This window comes from Arvicanthis niloticus, chromosome 10 (genome assembly GCF_011762505.2).
Source record: "Arvicanthis niloticus isolate mArvNil1 chromosome 10, mArvNil1.pat.X, whole genome shotgun sequence".
NCBI classification, from domain to species: Eukaryota; Metazoa; Chordata; class Mammalia; order Rodentia; family Muridae; genus Arvicanthis; species Arvicanthis niloticus.
In genome coordinates this window covers 28,617,468-28,638,133 of record NC_047667.1, presented here as the reverse complement: position 1 = coordinate 28,638,133, position 20,666 = coordinate 28,617,468, and the positions used below count along the sequence as shown (strand labels likewise).

Sequence of the window (20,666 nt, the reverse complement as noted above, 5' to 3'; positions counted from 1 at the left end):
TCATACAAAAATAGTAGGAGGCTTCAACACTTCACTCTCATCAATGAACAGATCATGTAATCAGAAAATAAACAGAGACACAGTAAAACTAAGAAATGTTATAAACCAAATGGATTTAGCAAGTATTTATAGAACAATTCATCCAAAATCAAAAACATATACCTTCTTCTAAGCACCTCATGATACCTTTTCAAAAATTGACCATATAATTAATCACAAAACAGGCCTCAACAGCAAAAAGAACATTGAATGCATCCTATCAGATCACCATGGACTAAGGCTGCTGTTCAATAATGATAAAATAAATGGAAATCTCATATACATATGGAAACTGAATAATGCTCTTTGCAATGATAACTTGGTCAGGGAAAAAATATAAAGAGAAATTAAAGACTTTTTAGAATTTAATGAAAATGAGGCAACACCATACCAAAACTTGTGGCACACAATGAAAGCAGTGCTGAGAGGAAATTTCATAATTCTAAGTTCCTACAACAAGAAACTGCATACCCTAGCATCTTGATAGCTCACCTGAAAGCTCTAGAACAAAAAGAAGCAAATGCACCCAAAAGGAATACACTGCAGGAAATATTCAAACTCAGGGCTGAAATCAACCATGTAGAAACAAAAAGTATTATACAAAGAATGAATCCCGGAGCTGGTTCTTTGAGAAAATCAACAAGATAGATAAACCTTTAGCCCATATAAACAGAGAGCACAGAGACAGTATCAAAATTAATAAAATCAGAATTGAAATGGGAGACATAACAACAGAATTACAGAAATTCAAAGAATCATCAGATTCTACTACAAAAGCCTATACTCAACAAAACTGGGAAATCTCGATGAAATGGACAATTTCCTCAACAGATACCAAACACCAAATCAGTATCAGATAAATCACTTAAGTATTTCTATAACCCCTAAAGAAAAAGAAGCAGTCATTAAAATTCTTTCTTAAAAAAAAAAAAAAGCCCAGGAACAGATGGCTTTAGTGCAGAACTCTATCAGACCTTCCAAGATACCAATACCAATTGTCTGCAAACTACTCCGCAAAATAGAAACAGAAGAAACATGATCCAATTTGTTCTATGAAGTCACATTTATGCTCATAAATGAACCAGGCAGAGACACAACAATGAAAGAGAACTTCATACCAATCTCCCTTATGAATATCGATGCAAAAATATTCAATAAAATTCTCACAAAACAAATCCAAGGAAACATCAAAATAATCATCCATCATGATCAAGTAAGCTTTATCCCTGGAATTCAGGGATGGTTCAATATTTGGAAATCCATCACCATAATCCAATATATAAAAAAACTCAAAGAAAAAACCCACATGATCCTCGCACTAGATGCTGAGGAAGCATTTGACAAAATTCAACACCCCTTCTTGGTAAAAGTCTTGGAAAGAACAGGAATTCAAGGCCAATACCTAAAATAGTAAAAGCAATATACAACAAACAGGTAGACAACATCCAACTAGAGAGAAACAGAAAGCAGTACCAATAAAATAAGGGACTAGACGAAGCTGCCCACTCTCTCTCTCTACCTAGTCAATATAGTACTTCAAGTCCTAGCCAGAGCAATTAGACAACAAAAGAAGATCAAAGAGATACAAATGGAAAAGGAAGAAGTCAAAATATCACTATTTGCAGATGACATGATAGTTTATTTAAGTGACCCAAAAACTTCCACAGAGAACTCCTAACCCTGATAAACAACCTCAGCAAAGTGGCTGGATATAAAATTAACACAAAAACTGGGTAATATTGAATGGCCATGAAGCACATAAAGAAATGTTCAACATCTTTAGTCATCAGGGAAATGAAAATCAAAACAACTCTGATATTTCCCCTCACACCAGTCAGAACAGCTAAGAATACAAACTCAGATGACAACAAATTCTGGCAAGGATGTGGAGAAAGAGGAACACTCATCCATTGTTGGTGGGATTTTAAGCTTATACAACCACTCTGGAAATCAGTCTGGTAGTTCCTCAGAAAATTGTATATAATATTACCTGTGGATCCAGTGATACCACTCCTGGGCATATACCCAAAAGATGCTCCAATATGTAACAAGGACACATGCTCCACTACATTCATAGCAACCTTATTTATAATAGCCAGAAGCTGGAAAGAACCCAGATGCCCTTCAACAGAGGAATGGAAACATAAAATGTGGTACATTTAAAAATGGAGTACTACTGAGCTATTAAAAATAATGAATTTGAGAAATTCTTAGGTAAATGGATGGAACTAGGAAATATCATCCTGAGTGAGGTAACCCAATCACAAAAGAACACACATGGTATTTACTCACTTATAAGCGGATGTTAGCCCAAAAGCCTGAAGTAGCCAAGATTCAACTAACTGAACACATGAAGCTCATGAAGAAGGAAGACCAAATGTGGTACTTTTATGCAATGGAGTATTACTCTGCTATTTAAAACAACAAATTCCTGATATTCTTGGGCAAACTGATGGAACAAGAAAATATCATCCTGTGTGAGGTAACCCAATCACAAAAGAACACACATGATATGTACTCATTGATAAGTTGATATTAGCCCAAAATCTCACAATACCCAAGACAACTCACAAATCACATGAAGCTCAAGAAAAAGAAAGACCAAAGTTTCTGCACTTCAGTCCTTCTTAGAAGGAGTTAGAAAATACAAGAACAAATATGAGACAATGTATGGAGAAGAAACTCTAGAATGGATCATCCAGAGTCAACCCCAACTGGAGATCCCTCCCACATGCAATTTCCATATGCACATGTTGTGGATATCTGGAAGTGCATGCTGACAGGAGCCTTATACACCTGTCTCCTGAAAGGCACTGCCAGAGCCTGACATATATAGAAGTAGATGCTCACAGCTAACCATCAAACTGATCACAGGGTCCCCAGTGGAGCATCAAGAGTGTAGACTGAAAGAGTTGATTAGTCTTGTGGCCCCATGGAGAGAGCAACAATAACAACCAACCAGAGTTCCCAGGGTCTAATCAGCCAACCTGGGAACACACATGGAAGGACCCATTTCTCCAGCTATATATGTAGAGGAGAACTGACTTGTCCGGCATCAGTGGGAGAAGAAGGCTTTGGTCCCTTGAAGGCTGGATGCCTCAGTGAGGTTCAGGAAATTGAGGGCATCGAGGTGGGAGTGGATGGATGGGTGGCAGCACACACTCATAGAAATAAGAGGAGGGAAGATGGGTTAAGGGGTTTCTGGGAGGAAGTGGGGAAAAGTGATAACATCTGAAATGTAGATAAATAAAGTATCCAATAATTTTTTAAAAAACAAACAAACAAACAAAGAGTTAATGAAACCGGCTATCGAAGTTGAACATTTGAAGACTTTTGGCAGCAATTTATAATTACCCATACTACTGGATTACTCACAATGTTCAAGGACAAAAGACTGAGGAAGGGACCCTTGGAACTTAAAATAATATCTTCATAAAATAAAGAAGTGGGAGATATATCCCCATACACAACAAATTTATTTAAATCAGATTATTTTTATTTAGTTTTTTTATTTTCTTTAAAATAGTGTCTATTGCACTCTAAACCTAGGCACACTTATGCATAGGTGTAAGGGAATGATCCACTTACTGGCATAAGGCATGATCCTGATCAGGTATTAAATATAGGGAAGAGGGCATGTTTGTATTTTTTCTCCAGGCTGCTGAATGGACATGGTGGCTGCCAGAGCGATGGGTGAGACATGCTGATGCCAGGACAAGAATGATGCTGACCTGTGAGCTTGCTGAATTCCTTGAAAATGTTGACTGGAAGCTGTATTGGACATATGTTCACGACCCACCATTGCTTACCTATACCCCTGATGGGACAATCTGTCTTGCCTTAAGATTTTAGACCTTGTGGAACAGAGAATCAAAAAGAGAAGTTATACTGACTCCTATATTTCTCTTAAATGTGACCACTTATTCAGACTCAATCAAGGACTGGTCTAGAAATCAATCCAATATTTGAAATAATAGTCTTAACTTGGAAGACTGGTTTTCGGCATTTACAGAGACATATATGAAAATTAGCTGCAGTTCTCTATGATGTTATGTTAACAAGAGATAAGGCAGAAAATACAACAGACAGTTAACTGAAATTGCTAAAAATAATTCTACATATGAAAATAGAACTTAACAGAGAAATAGATTTAGAAAGAAAGCACTAAACTTATTTAAAACTCAAAATGAAAATCAATAGACTAAAGAGGAAAATTCATGTCTTGATGACAAGATAGAAGAAATGGAGATCCCAAATAAAATATTTATTCTAAAAGAAAATAAAAAAGATTACAAATCAAGGCACAAACTATACAGTATTCAATATTTTTCTGTATAATTATTTATCAAAAGGAGAAAATGTTCTTAACAAAACACAAAAGAAAATATCTCCTAATATAAATAAAAAGATGCTTAACAGGGTACAATAATTTTACAAGAAAACAATAGAGAGTTTCAGAAAAAGAAACTTCCCATGAAGTCTAACCACCAAAGCACAAAATTTTGTACATTACAAAGAGTATTTTAAAGTTGAAAGGGAAAAAGACTCACTCACACATAAAGGCAGGCACATTAAAATAACACCTGACTTCTCAGTGATGACCATGAGAGGCAGAGGACCTAGAAGGATCTTGTGCAAACTCTGAAACCTAGAACCCTCCTCAAATACCTATTCCAGAGGCATCAAAGACCTAAGCCTAAACACTGAAACACTTACTTGTCTAGACAAAATGATAGGCAATGTCCTACATCATATAGGTGTGTGAAAATACTTTATTAATATGACTCCATTTGTACAGTATTTAAGTTCAATACTTATCATGAGAAATTTCTAAAAACTAAATATCTTTTGCACAGCCCAAGAAACAATCAGTGGAAGCCTACCAAGGGAGGGAGATCTTTTCTAGTGATACATGTGAGAAAAGATTAATTTCCAAAATACAAAAGAACTCAGAAAACAAAGAATAAACCTTACAAAAATATGTCCCATTCAAAACATGTCCAGGATCTGCACAAAGAATGTACAGAAGAAATAATTGAAATGATTTATGTCAAGTCTTATTGCATCTTGTCATGATATGTTTGGTTGATAATTGATACTTCTGGGAAACCTGTTCTTTTTCTGAAGGAAAACATAAAAGCAGTGGATCTGGGGAAAGGGAGGAAGAGAGTGAACTGGAGGAGTGGACAGAGAAGAGGTTTTTCTTGAGTTGTATTAAAAGAAAGAAGATTAATAAAAAGAAAATTGATAAAAGAAAAAGAAAATTGCTAACAAATTTCTCAAACAAGGATCGTGAACCCTAGTAGTTAGAAAAATGTATATCAAAACAACTTTTAGATTTCATATGTCTCTCTCAACATTGCGAAGATTAACAACTACCACCAATACCAAAACAACAGCAAAACCCTGACAACAAATGCTGGGGAAAAGGAAAACCTCATGAGACTTTTATAATATTGCAAACTGGTGAAGCCACAATAGAAATCAATGCAGAGAATACTCAATATGTCTAAAATAAATCTACTTCATGATCTAGCAATAACCATGCCTTGACATGGGTCGAAATGGTTGACATCTTAACCCACATATACTTGCTCATCTATGTTCATTGCTGCTCTTTTCACAACAGATAGCGAATGCAAACAATGGAAATGTCCTTCAAATGATGAGTGGATCATGAAAATGCCTGACACATACAATATGGCATACTGCTCAATGATAAAAAAAAAAAAAAAACAGTGAAATCATAAGATTTTCAGGTAAATGGATGAACCAGAAAAGATCATATGTAGTGTGGTAACCCAGACCCATGAAGATAAACGTCACATGATTTCCCTTTTTGGAGACTCCTAGCTTCAAATCTTCCCAGGTGAGTCTATATGCTGGAGCAACTTCAGGAACCAGAAAGGTAAATATAGACCATTGCCAGAGAAGTAGGGTGTGTGAGCAAAAGAAAGGAGAATAGCAGGATACAAATAATTTAACAGGAGAAAGAGAAAAAAAAAAGGAGAGGAGGATGTACTTAGGGGAGTGGAGGGAGGGAGAAAAATACAAGAGGAATAATATAAAATTAGCAGTAAATGAGAAAATCATAAAGAATGAGAAAGTCATAAGGAATAATATTATTAACACCTCACCCAACATAATGTGTGTGTGTGTGTGATACAATTCTATATATGAATGCACATATCCAAACCATCTAACAAACACTGTTATACTAGATGAGAGAAGTATAATTAGGAGTTGTTGGTCAAGATTGGCTAATAGAACTCAAGATATTGAGGACTGTTTCTATGGCACTTTGTTGCCCCCAAGAGGAAGATAATTGTAAATGGTGTATTTCACATTACAAGGCCCAAATGACTCTAAGCTGCATCTGTTCTGAAAATTCCTAATTGAGGAGTAGCTGTGATTGTACCAGAAGTGGCCATGTAAGCTTACAAAGAAGAAAATCAACCAACCGGCCTAACCAGCTATCATGTCTTTAGAAGGCAAAAGAAATTTATTCTCGTATCTTCCTTTCTGAATAACAATCTGACTGACTAGGAGATTGGCACAAAAAATTGAATGATAGTACATTGCTTAATAAATGTAAAATAATTAACTTGTTATTGTGAAATCATTGATTGGATATTATTTGTTTTGCCCCTCCCTTCTGAACTTTGATGTTTACCAAACTGGATGGTAGTGATACACTGAAATTCAATGTCATACACAGCACTGTTAATGACAGGTTTCCCAGAAGCATCACCACATCTGGAGCTTTAAATTTTAGAACATGGGGTTCTGTAGCATGTTGCTATTATCCACTATCCTCCTAACTGCATGGCTTTCTACTGCTAAAGGAGAAGGTAAGTGAAAACAGATTTGAAACATGCATTTTCTAGCCAAATATATTTAAATACTTTATAAATGTGTGTATATATATATATGTATATACATATATATACACACATATATATGTATGAGAGTATTTTAAATTTATTTAAATTTTAATAAAAATATATTAATAAAAAATAAACTATAAAATATTTTAAGTAGAACAGAAAACATACTGATTGTAAAAATCAACTCATTTTTGGAAATAGTTTCTGATAAGCAAAAAAGAGAAAAATTGAATAAAAGGGGGTTTTCTCAGTTCTCTAATCTGAAAATTATGAATCATGTCTATATTATAATTTGGAGAGAAAAAAGAAATACATCTAATAAATATATAAATATTATATGTAACAAGATTAATTTTCAAAATGAAATTCCACCTAAATAAATAGAGAAATTTAACAAGACAGAGTACCTGAGAGATTCGAAATATATCTGGGTCCGTGTGGAATTGATTTCACCTTCACAAATTGGGTATGTTTTAACTTCACAATCATTAAAATGAGTAACTTTTCCTATTTTAAAGAAATTGTATTACATTGAATAGACATGTATTTAATAAGAATAATGTTATTTTGTAAATGAGCCACTAAAATATTAACAATTTACTATTTTCTGATTTCTCCAATGTATATAGAAAGTGGGAGATCTTGTTACCACTATATTAACACTGTCTCTGAAGAGGATTTAACAACATTTCTCAGTGATTCATAAAGTCACCACATCCATGGATTAGCAAATAATGGCTTACAGGCAGAGTAGGGTTCTGGAATTTAGCCACTGTGCCTGAGTCTGGCTTCATGAAGTCTGTCTTCTGATATTAGTTGTTTGCTAATGTTTCCACATAATGAGGGGTTATTCATGTAACTCTTCAATCCTCACATTACTTTTGTTTTAGATACTTCCTTTCCCATTTTGTATCATTATTTCAGAGATTTAGGCTCATTTTGTTATGCTATAACATTTCACTTTGAATTATCACAGGAAAGCAGTCTTCCAACGAGAAAAAAGTCCATCCTGGAAAATGACAGCAAATGTTTGTTTTCAATTATTCTGTACTTTTAAATTTTTGATATTATAATTACTTAGTTCCCATGGGCTTACAGATTATAGCATGATAATCATTTACTTTATGACTTATGTCCACATATGAGTGAATACATAGCATATTTAGCTTTCAGGTTTTGCGAAAAATTATGTTAGAATTAAGATGGGGATTGCATTGTGCAGTGTATTACTTTTGGTAAGATGCTAGTACTACCAATCCACAAGCATAGGAGTTCATAATCAGTCTTCTGCTATCTGACTAAATTTCTTTCTTAAAAGACTTAATGATTTTATCTTATAAGCCTTTCACTTGCTTTATTAGAATTATCTTAAGATAGTTTACATTATTTAATGCTATTGTGAATGCTATTGCTTTCGTGACTTCTTCCTCAGTTCATTTATCATTTGTATATATGAAAGCTGCTGCTTTTCTGAATTCATTTTGTATACAGCTACTTTACTCAAAGTGTTTATCAGATGTTTCCAGTGCAATTTTTGGGTCACTTATGTATATGGTTATACAATCAGGAAGAAAGATCGTTTGGCTTTTTTCTTTCTAGTGTGTAGTCTCATGATCTCCTTCATTTGTCTTATCAATCTAGTTAAGACTTTAAGTGCTATATTGAATAGATAGAAAAATCATGAACAGCCTCATCTTTTCCCACATTTTAGTGGAATTGTCCCATCTAACTTGATGCTGACTATTGGTTAGCTGTAACTGAATTATGTTGATTTAGAGCCCTTTTGTCCCTAATGTCTCCAGAACTTTTATCATAAAGGGGTACTGGAATTTTGTCAACTACCTACTGAGGTGATGATACATTTTCTTACTTTAGTTTACTTTTATAGTTATTATAACTACTGTTATATATGTTGAACCATCCATGTCTCTCTAAGATGAAGCCTATTTGATGGATTCATAGTGGATGATCTTTTGGAAGTGTTCTTGAATTTAGTTTGCAAATATTTTATTGAGTATATTTTAAAATCTATATTCATAAGGGGATTTGTTCTTTATTTAATCTTTATGTGGTTTGAATGTCAGGGTAACAGTTGTCAAATTAAATTAATTGAGCAAATATCTTTATGTTTTTATTTTCTGGAATAATATGAAGAGAGTATTGGTATTAACTCGTGTTTGAAAGAATGGTAGAATTCTTCTCTAAAACCCTCTAACTTTGAGATAAGTTCGATTGGGATATTTTAAATAATTGTTTCTATTTCCTTAAGGATTATAAGTCTATTTAAATTGGTTGTCTGGTCTTGATCTAAAATGGGGAAATGCTACCTATTAAAAATTACCCATTTCTTTCAGATATTCCAGTTTGCTGGAGTATAGGTTTTTAAAGTGTGACTTTATAAATCTCTGGAGTTTCTTGATGTCTAGATTTTAGTCCTTTCATTTCTGATTTTGTTAATCTGAATATTCTCTCTATACTTTTTAGATGAATTGACATATGGTTTGTCAATCTTATTACATTTTTAAGAAGCAACTCTTTGTTTGATTGATTCCTTGTATTGTTTTCTTTGTATTTACTTTATTGATTTCAGTACTGAATAGAAGATCAGAAAAATTATGAATCACAAAATTGTTTATATCTTGCCAGTTAGGTTTTTTTTTTTTTTTCATTTATTTCTTACCAATTATTTCCTTTCGGTGTGATTTCTTCTTTTTGATCTAGAGTTTTCAGATGTGTTGTTACATTTCTAATATGATAACTCTCCGGGTGTTTTATTAATTAGTCACTTCATGCTGTAACCTTGCCTCTAAGCACCACTTTCATTGTGTTTTAATTTTCATTGAATTCAAGAAAGTCTTTAAATGCTTCCTTAATTTATATCTTGAACACTTTTTCATTCAGAAGAGAGTTGTTCTGTGCCTATCAGTTTGTTAGCTTTCTGTTGTTTATGTTGTTGATATCAGTTTTAATCAATTATGATCTCATAGGATACAGGGTATTATTACAATTTTCTTCTATCTGCTAAGAATTGTTTTGTGATAAAGTATATGATCAATTTCAGAGGAAGTTCTGTGAAGTACTGAGAAGAAGGTATATTCTTTTGTGTTTGGGTTAAATGTCTGTAGATAACTGTTAAGTTCATTTGAGTCATAACATCTGTTAGTTCTATTAATTCACTGCTTAGTATTTGTCTGGAAAACCTGGCTATGGGTAAAAATGAAGTACTGAAATCTCCCACTATCAATGTGTAAGGGTCTAATTTATTTAAGCTTTAGTACTGTTTCCTTTACAAACCTGGTGCCCTTGTATCATCATTTGTGGTATAAGTGTTAAGAACTGAAAGATCATCTTGCTAGTACTAGTAGCATTCTCTCTCTCTCTCTCTCTCTCTCTCTCTCTCTCTCTCTCCTCTCTCTCTGTCTCATGTGTGTGTGTGTGTGTGTGTGTTTGTGTCTATGCTTGCCAAGATTATTTATCCATGTCGTATTGATAAATGTACTAGAGCCTGTAAGATTTCAACTGATAATGAGGCAGAGTAAGGAATCATGCAACTGAATCCTTTATTTAGAATGGGAACAATTGATACTCCAAGGGCTAATGAAGGTCATATGAGTAATATTCTAATGAATTCAAGATGTATAAAATCTCAATGTCAGTTGGACCTCACAAACCATGATTTCTCCACCCCCATAGAGGCATATAAAAATAATCTAAATAATTAATTGAATAAAATCATAAACTGTAATGAATAGTATGAAGTAAAACCACTCCTCTGTTGAAGAACACAGAAACACAGTCCTACAACATGTCTATATTTTGAAGAATAAGTTCATAGAATGTTTGCTGTTTTCACAAGCACTCAAAATTCTCCTCACAGGAATTTATTCCTAGAATATGTGCTGTTATTTCATGGTTGTAGGTAACATCTTTAGGTTGGAGTTTTCCATCTTGTACCTTCTATTAGACTTTATTTGTAGACAGATACTTCTTAAGTTTCTGTACCATAGAATGTCTTATTTTTCTCAATCTATGGTGCTTGAAAATGTTGGTGGATGTAATAATACATCTGTGACTTTATAGTATGCAGCACATCTGTTCAGGCCCTTCTTGCTTTTAGTCTCGATCTCCACCAAGATTGTTAAGGGTAATTGTTGTAGGGCTGCCTTTCTATGTTACTGGCTCTTTTTCATTTTCAGCATTTAATATTCTTTCTTTGCATATTTAGTGTTTTTGCTATTATGTGCCAAAGGGACATTCTTTCCTTGTATAATTTATCTGGTTTTTTGTATGGTTCCTTTACTTTTACAGTCATGTGCTTCTTTAGGTTAATAAAATTTTCTTCTGTGATGTTGTCCAAAATAATTTCTGTGCCTCTGAACTGGGTTGCTTCTTCTTCCTCTATTCCTATTCTTCTTAGATCTGGTCTTTTCATAGTGTCCCAGATATTCTCTATGTTTTGTGTCAGGAAATTTTAGAGTTAACTGTTTTTTGACTGATATACCCATTTCTTCTATTGTGTCTTCAACATCTGATATTCTCCCATCCATCTTACAGGTTTTGTTAGTGAAACATGCCACCGGAGTTCATGTTCAGATTCAAACTTTTTTCATTTACACAATTCCCTAAGATTGCATTTCCTTTATTAGTTGTAATTCTATTTTTTAGATCTTGAACAGTTTTGTTCATTTATTTTCCAACTTTTATTTGTCTTCCTGGATTTCTTTATTTCCTTTTTAGGACCTCTATCTTGTTCATACAGTTTTTTTTTTTTTTATCTTTTTCTTATGCTTCAGCTGTGGTAGAATAACAAGGTTCTTTTGTGGTATGTTTGCTGGGATCTAGTGAAGATATATAATTCTTGATGTTGTTGACTGTCTTTTTAATGCTGGCACCTAGTTTCTGGTATTTCAAAGATTATAGTGTTATGTGCTGATTTCTGTTTTTGTCTTTGTTTGTTGAAGTTTTGTTTTAATTTGTCTTTTTTTTCTTTGGTTTCTGTTTCATCTCTTGATTTTTAAATAGAGTGGTTGTGTATTGTCTGTAGAAAATTTTCTATGGAGATTATAAGTGGGGCCACTAGTAGTTCCATTAATAATGTGTTTCTACATGTATGGAGATGACACCTAGGACTGAGAATACACTAAGTGTCTGGGTAGGGGACAAGAGGAAAGACAAAGTATGCTCCACCAGGTTGTATTTATTTAGTCTCAGGTTAGGTGGAAACAGTAAAGAGACATTACCTGAGAAGGAGTGCTTTAGAGGCAGTGATAAAATTAGTGGATTAGATCTGGAGAAACAGAAGGAAAAGCTAAAACCTATAGTTAGCTTACCTACTTCCTAGGTAGGAGTGAATTTTGGGTTAGCAGGAAATGCCTTCCGGAGTTGTGTGGTATAATAAAGCAATGAGTGGAGGGAGGAAGTTTAGGAGCGGTAAAATCACTGAGATCTACCAGAGGCAGAGTGGATGGATGCAACCACAAGCATCCTGCTTCAAGGCTGCTGATGAGACACTGAAATTTTATTTGGAAAACATATGGAGAAGTGAAGATTTTAGTCATCTCACCTACTTCTATGACAGGAGTACCCTGTGTGTTAGCAGTGAAAGTCTGCAGGAGTTAGGGGTCTTCAAAAAGGCAGCAAGAATCAGTTAGGAAGTTAAGAGAGAAATATCTACCAGATTCATTGGTATATATGCAGGATGATAGGGGAGAAAGCTGCATCATGTATTCTGTTGGAATTCTATTGGAGATGCAGGGATGAGAACTTGGGATTAAATTTAGAACAGAGGAGGGTTCAGAACAGATTCTGAGTGGTAAGTGATGAAGGTATTTAGTTTGCTTACCCAGTTTTCTGGCCTGATCAGCTAATATATTCCCAGGGAATTTCTCCTAATGTCAGAGGCTGAAAATAAGATGTGTTGAGTATGGGGTAGTTAGATTAGATCTCTGTGATTCACTGGGGATGGGTCAGAAAAAAAAAGAAGATAAGACCATATTTTCTGCTATAAAGCTGAAGATGAACCTGGGAGACTGGATTTGGAGGAGGAGGAAAGAAAAGTGAAGTCTATAGACAGCCACCTGATTTCTTGTCCTTTTAACTAACTTATGTTCTTCCTTGTACCTCCAGTTGACCACAAACTCATGTAGACTGCTCTGGTTAGAAATTAGTGATTATCCTTTTCTTTTGGGCATCAGAATGCTGATATGTCAGACAAGTCACCATTGTAAACTTCAAACACCTTTCAAGCATCTCTTCATAGAAGTAAACTCTTCAAATAGCACTAGCAGGTGCATAAGTAATACTATACCTTGGATTAGTTTTGCCTAGCATAGCAATGTTACCACCAGTATAAAAATTAATAAACAAAAAATATAGCCTACATCTAAAATAAGTATCTACACATTTATAAATGACAGATTCTGAGTTCTTTCTCTGAGATTTTGGGAAGTGTGAGAAAAATATTAATCCATCTTTACATGTTTATCAGAATTAAACACTGACTCTATATCAGTATTCTTCCAATTAGACTTAATATTCATTCAGACATTGACAATTATAAATTGTCTGTTTATAATTCTTTGTATACTGTCTTTAAGTGTAATAGCTCATAGGTGTTGAATTTGTTCAAGATTTTCTAACTTATTCTCATCAAATGTTTTATATCTGTGTTTGCTGTGACAAGGCTATTTTGCATGTCTAGAAATTTAACCCACAAGAGCTTTGAGACAGTCCATCCTATATCCTGTTTATCAGGAAATATCTGTTTATCTGTCAGAAGGTAGTTGTCACCCTCAAAAATGGAGATTGCTGAGATTTTTTTCCTTCACACTTTTTCCTCTGCTGGAGGTTCTCCTCCCTGAGCAAACTGTTCTCACAGTGTCAATGTGTTGCAGCCCATTGTCCCTGCCACTGCTACAGGGATCTATCTTCCACAATGTTTCTTTCTCATCTCTCTTTCAGTCATGGTTTTTGATTTTGGAGTGAGACTACTAGTAAATATATCTATTTAGTCTTTTCATCTTTTTATTGTCGGTTTTACTGTTAGATACGAATATCACATGTGAAGAGTTTTTCCAAACATTTTGGGAATTATTAAAAAGACATAGTCATCTCCAAATGTTCTGTCAGTTTTAAATCTATTTTTGAGCTGAGGTACTCTGGCAATAATTCTTCCTTCAACTACTCTTGGGTTAGTTCTTTTTATTTTTATTTCATTATATAATATAATATATTGAGGATAAAAGATGTCTTAAAACAGACTATAATCTAAATGTATAAAACACTCATGTTTTCACTTGAAATCCTTTAAATGTTTATGAATGAAATGAGTGGCTAGAGGTGGTCCCGCAAATAAGGACATTAGCTACTCTTACAGGGGACCTGGGCTTAGTTCCCTGTTCTCACATTCCCATTCTAAAGAATGTTTTCCTTGTAGCATACTCTGTATCTCCAGTCTGAAGGTTCCATGGCCATATTCTGAAATCTCAGGGCATTATGCATGTAGGTGGTGTACAGACACAAAATCAGGAAAACATTGTTAAACACAGTAAAAATAAATAAATTGTCACTGTAATGGATTTTCAGCTTGGCTTTTTCTTGCTGAAAAAAGACACCAGTCAGGTTTACTTACATCAATATGTTCATAGTCAATTGATAACATTGTTTGAAGGGAAAACAAGGGAGCATTTTCCCCTTAGAATTAGAACTACAAAGTGGTATTTTATTTCCCTGTTGTTATTGCAAGTTTTTTTTCTTCCTATGACTGTCATGACAAATTACCACAAAATTAGTTGGGTAAAGTAAAAATTTATTAAAAAATATATTAAAAATATAATATTATTAGTGTAACTATTGGAGACCCGAGCTTCAAACACTGGGATACAAAATATTGTCAGGGCTGGTTTCTTTATTTATTCCAGCAGGGACCTATTCACAGGCTTTTTCCTTGTTGCAAAATGCTACTTGGTTTGGTAGCTGAGGTCCATCTTCCTCCAACTTCACATTTAATATTGTTTCATATTTCAGCATTTCACTTTCAAACTCTTGACTGCCTTCATTGACTTTACTACTATCAAAGGAGACAATGCAAAAAATCTTCCTATCTCAAAATCATTAATTACAATTCTAAAGTTACTTTGATCTGCCAAATATCATTACTGGTTATTGTTGCTTAAAATATAGCATCAGTTGTAGACATCATTGAACCTATAAAAATAATTAACAGCAAAAGAATCAGGCTTGTTATTTTTTCATATTTTTAACTGAAAATATTTTTTCATGTATATAGTTTGATTATAATTTTCCTTTTCGCACCTTATCCAAGATCCTGCTTACCTCCACTGTTCCTTGATATTCTCTCTCTCTCTCTCTCTCTCTCTCTCTCTCTCTCTCTCTCTGTCTATCTCTCTGTCTCTCTCTCTCATACAGAGAGAGAGAGAGAGAGAGAGAGAGAGAGAGAGAGAGAGAGAGAGAGAGAGAGACTTTTTCCCATTAGAAAACAAACAAGAAAATAAGCTGATAATGAATTTAAAATAATCTAAAATTAAAAAGTGGAAAAATAGAAAATCTTGGGAATGGAGATCAATAAAAACTAGAAGATCTTGTGCTATACTCACACTATGTAGAACAGTTGTAAAATTGGTAAATATATTGATCAGCAGTCTGAGTATAAATGGGATAAATGATCCAACAATCACACTGATACAGCCACAATCTGCATCTGGAAACTATAAAATGTCAAGCAAAGCTCATGTAGGTACTGACCACCTCAGATGATCATGTACTTCAAGGAATATTATTGTTGTTTCCAGAATTATGTATAAAAAGGGTAATTCCTAATCTTTCCAAGACTTTTAACATGAAGGGATGTTGTATTTTGTCAAATGTTTTCTCAGCATCTAGTGAGATGATCATGTGGTTTTTTTCTTTGAGTTTATTTATGTAGTGGATTACATTGATGGATTTCTGAACCATCCCTGCATTCCTGGGATAAAGCCTACTTGATCATGATGGATGATTGCTTTGATGTGTTGTTGGATTCAGTTTGCGAGAATTTTATTGAGTATTTTTGCATCGATATTCATAAGAGAGATTGGTCTGTAGGTCTCCTTCTTTGTTGGGTCTTTGTGAGGCTTAGGTATGAGCATAATTGTAGCTTCATAGAACGAATTGGGTATTTTTCCTTCTGTTTCTATTCTGTGGAATAGTTTGAAGAGAATTGGTATTAGGTCTTCCTGGAAAGTCTGATAGAATTCTGCACTAAAACCATCTGGTCCCGGACTTTTTGTGGTGGGGAGGTTTTTAATGACTGCTTCTATTTCTTTAGGGGTTATGCGACTGTTTAGATGATTTATCTGCTCCTCGTTTAACTTTGGTACCTGGTATCTATCTAGAAAAATGTCCATTTCATCCAGATTTTCCAATTTTGTTGAGTATAGGCCTTTGTAGTAGGATCTGATGATATTTTTAATTTCCTCTGTTTCTGTTGTTATGTCTCCCTTTTCAGTCCTGATTTTATTAATTTGAATACTGTCTCTGCGCCCTTTGGTTAGTCTGGCTAAGGGTTTGTCTATCTTGTTGATTTTCTCAAAGAACCAGCTCCTGGTTTTGTTGATATTTTGTATAGTTCTTTTTGTTTCAGCTTGGTTGATTTCAGCCCTGAGTTTGATTATTTCCTGATGTCTACTCCTCTTGTGGATATTAGCTTCTTTTTGTTCTAACGCTTTCAGGTTTGCTGTCAAGTTGTTAATGTATGCTTTTTCCAATTTCTTTTTGTGAGCACTTAGAGCTATGATTTTTCCTCTTAGTACTGCTTTCATGGAGTCCCACAAGTTTTGATATGATGTGTCCTCATTTTCATTTAAATCTAAGAAGTCTTTTATTTCTTTCTTTATTTCTTCCTTGACCAAGTTATCATTGAGTAGAGCATTGTTCAGTTTCCAAGTGTATGCGGGCTTTCTGTTGTTTTTGTCCATGTCAAAGACGAGTCTTAGTCCATGGTGGTCTGATAAGGTACTAGGGATTATTTCAATCTTTTTGTATCTGTTGAGACCTGTTTTGTGACCAATTATATGGTCTATTTTGGAGAAGGTACCATGAGGTGCTGAGAAGAAGGTACATTCTTTTGTTTTAGGATGAAATGTTCTATAGATGTCAGTTAAGTCCAATTGCTTCATAACTTCTGTTAGTTTCATTGTGTCTCCTTTTAGTTTCTGTTTCCACGATCTGTCCATTGCTAAGAGTGGGGTGTTGAAATCTCCCACTATTATTGTGTGAGGTGCAATGTATGCTTTAAGCTTTAGTAAAGTTTCTTTTATGTATGTGGGTGCCCTTGCATTTGGAGCATAGATGTTCAGAATTGCAGGTTCCTCTTGATACATTTTTCCTTTGATGAATATGAAGTGTTCTTCTTTATCTTTTTTGATTACTTTTGGTTGAAAAACAATTTTATTTGATATTAGAATCACTACTCCTGCTTGTTACTCCCTGTTTAGGGCAGGCCCTGCTGTCTGCTTACCTAAGATATTGCCCGAGTTAGAGCGCCTGGGATCCCCACTTCCTCTGGGTTCTTGGAGGTTGGGGGCAGAGCTGCCACCCAAGATCTGCTCAGTGCTCTGGCCCAGACCAGAAGGAACCAGTCATATTTTTCCCTTTTATGAGTATGAAGTGTCTTTCCTTATCTTTTTTTTATTACTTTTGGTTGAAAGTCAATTTTATTTGATATTAGAATTGCTACTGCAGCTTGTTTCTTGAGACCATTTGCTCAGAATATTGTTTTCTATCTTATTACTCTGAGGTAGTATCTGTGTTTTTCACAGAGGTGAGTTTCCTGTATGCAGCTAAATTCAGGGTCCTGTTTAAGTATCCAGTGTGATAGTCTATATCTTTTTATTGGAGAATTGAGTTCATTGATATTAAGAGATATTAAGGAAAAATGATTGTTGCTTTTTTTTATTTTTGTTGTTAGAGTTAGAGTTATGTTTGTGCAACTATGTTCTTTTGGGATTGTTGGAAGATTACTTTCTTGCTTTTTCTGGGTTGTAGTTTCCCTCTTTTGTTGGAGTATTCCATCAATTATCCTTTGAAGTGCTGGATTTGTGGGAAGATATCATGAAAATTTGTTTTCATCATGGAATCTTGGTTTCTCCATCAATAGTGATTGAGAGTTTTGCTGGGTATAGTAGTCTGGGCTGGCATTTTTTTTCTCTTAGGGTCTGTATGATATCAATCCAGGATCTTCTGTCTTTTATAGTCTCTGGTGAGAAATCTGGTGTAATTCTTATAGGTCTGCCTTTATATGTTACTTGACTTTTTTCCCTTATTGCTTTTAGTATTTTTCTTTGTTTTGTACATATGATGTTTTGATTATTATGTGATGGGAGGTATTTCTTTTTGTTCCAGTCTATTTGGAGTTCTGTAAGCTTCTTGTATATGCATGGACATGTCTTTCTTTAGGTTAGGGAAGTTTTCCTCTATAATTTTGTTGAAGATATTTACTAGCCACTTAAGTTGGGAATCTTCACCCTCATCTATACTTATTATTCTTAGGTTTGGTCTTCTCATTGTGTCCTGGATTTCCTGGATGTTTTGGGTTAGGGTCTTTATGCATTTTTGCATTTTCTTTGACAGTTGTGTCAATGTTTTCCATGGTTTCCTCTGCACATGAGATTCTCTCTTCTATCTCTTTTATTCTGTTGGTGATGCTTGCATCTGTGACTCCTAATCTCATAACTAGGTTTTCTATCTCCAGGGTAGTCTCTTTGAGATTTCTTTATTGTTTCTACTTCCATTTTTAGATTCTGGATATTTTTTGTTTAATTCCTTCACCTGTTTGGTTGTGTACTCTTTTAATTCTTTAAGGGTTTTTTGTGTTTTTTTTTTTTAAGGGCTTCTATGTGTTTACCTGTGTTCTCCTGTACTTCTTTAAGGGAGTTATTTATGTCCTTCTTAAAGTCTTCTATCATCATCATGAGAAGTAATTTTAATTCTGAATCATACTTTTCTGGTGTGATGGGGTGTCCAGGACTTGCTATGGTGGGAGAACTGTGTTCTGATGATGCCAAGTAACTTTGGTTTCTGTTGGGTACATGCTTATACTTGCCCTTCACACTCTGGTTAACTCTAGTGCTACTGGAACTCACTGTCTGTGACTGGAGCCTGTCTTTCCAGTTATCTTGCTTGTGTCAGAACTCCTCAGGGTAAAGATGGCTCTGTGATCTTATGATCCTGAGCTACAGTTGCTCTGAGGAGGGCAGTGTCTCCTCTAGGATGTCTCAGGATATGATGTCTTCACAGGAGCAGATGAGCTAGGTGTCTGCCCTAGTCACAAGGACCAGGTGAGGGGTGGAGGGAAGTAGTATTCCACAGGGATGGGGTTTGAGTACCTGGTGGGTCCTGAGAGCCCCCTGTTCCCAGTTGTAGCTCTGGGGCATGGGGTTCTTACCCTATGCTCAGAGTGAAGTGGCTCCTCTAGGATGTCTCAGGTTATGGTGTCTTCACAGGAGCAGACCAGCTAAGTTCGTGTTTTATTTTCTAATTTAAGTTTTTCCTTCTCCTTGACTATTTCATTTATGTTCTTCATGAAGAAAAAATTCCATGTTCCCAGCCCCCTAAAATAGAACATGGATCTATTAAATTACCCAGATCTTCAGAAGAAAGGAGAGATTCAAATGAGTCCAGCAGCCATGAACACGGAACTACATTCAGCTATGTTTGTGATGATGGTTTCTGGCTATCCAAAGAGAATGTAGTAACCTGAGTAAACATACTCAGAGGACTATGATGATGTATCTTTAGACCTATAAGGGTTGTTCTTGTTTGTTTTCATTACTTTTTTTGGCCTAGTTATGTGAATGTTTTTGATTTCAGGCCTTCATGTACAAATGACTGATGGCTACTTTTGTATCTTTTAATGTTGTAATATTAATATTGTAAATCCTTAAGCTGATGTGAGTACACTAATCGTTTTCTTACTTTTTACCCTTTTAGATACATGTTCAAAATTAGATATAGAAATTGAGAATGGGTTTTTTTCTGAACCGGATTTTACATACGTTCTAAATAGAAAAACACAGTATAGATGTAAACAGGGATATGTAACAAACACTGGGGAAACATCAGGATCAATTACTTGCCTTCAAAATGGATGGTCACCTCAACCCTCATGCATTAGTGAGTATTTTATTATATTGTTGCCATGATACTGGTGATGTATAGAAGGTTAGTATTATCTTCCTTGTATATGGCTGATATTCTTTCATTTGTAAATAGGTTTTAAACTTCACTAAAAAAATACAGACTATGTTTTTTTGGACTTATTCCTGCATCGTAGAATATTAGTTCATTTGCCTTTTCGGTGCTTTAAAATATCCTATAGTTTAAAATCCAGTGAAGGAGTCATTGATGAGCTGCAAATTTCTGAATATGTGATAACCCTATAATATGTATTTGACACAATGTGTTAAAGTCCATTCCAGGACATCTACATCTTAGAGAAACTTTTTCTATATTTTGATATTGGAAAGAAAGAACTGCTTCCCGGTACCAGCAAGTTTTGGTGTTTTGAAAATGTCTCCTGTTTTAGTTCATATAGTTAATGAAGATGTTCTAGCATTAACAAGTAGTTCATCTAATCTTGTTTATTAGGAAAATACCTAGAGCTATTTTTCAAGACGTATTCAACATAATATCAACTAATATGATGATTTAAGATATTCATTAGCTTTGTAACATCTAATTATT

The 20,666-nt window shown here is 34.5% G+C and overlaps 1 protein-coding gene across 1 annotated transcript in view; it reads left to right on the top strand.

Moving 5' to 3' along the window:
* The first annotated feature begins 6,731 nt into the window (after positions 1-6,731).
* LOC117716465 (complement factor H-like) overlaps positions 6,732-20,666 on the top strand; it is a 64,974-nt gene continuing 51,039 nt past the window's right edge. Inside the window, exons 1-2 of the mRNA XM_076941298.1 lie at positions 6,732-6,890; positions 19,914-20,096. Coding sequence (XP_076797413.1) covers positions 6,818-6,890; positions 19,914-20,096 — 256 coding nt within the window. The 5' untranslated portion in view covers positions 6,732-6,817. The remainder of the gene's footprint in view (positions 6,891-19,913; positions 20,097-20,666) is intronic.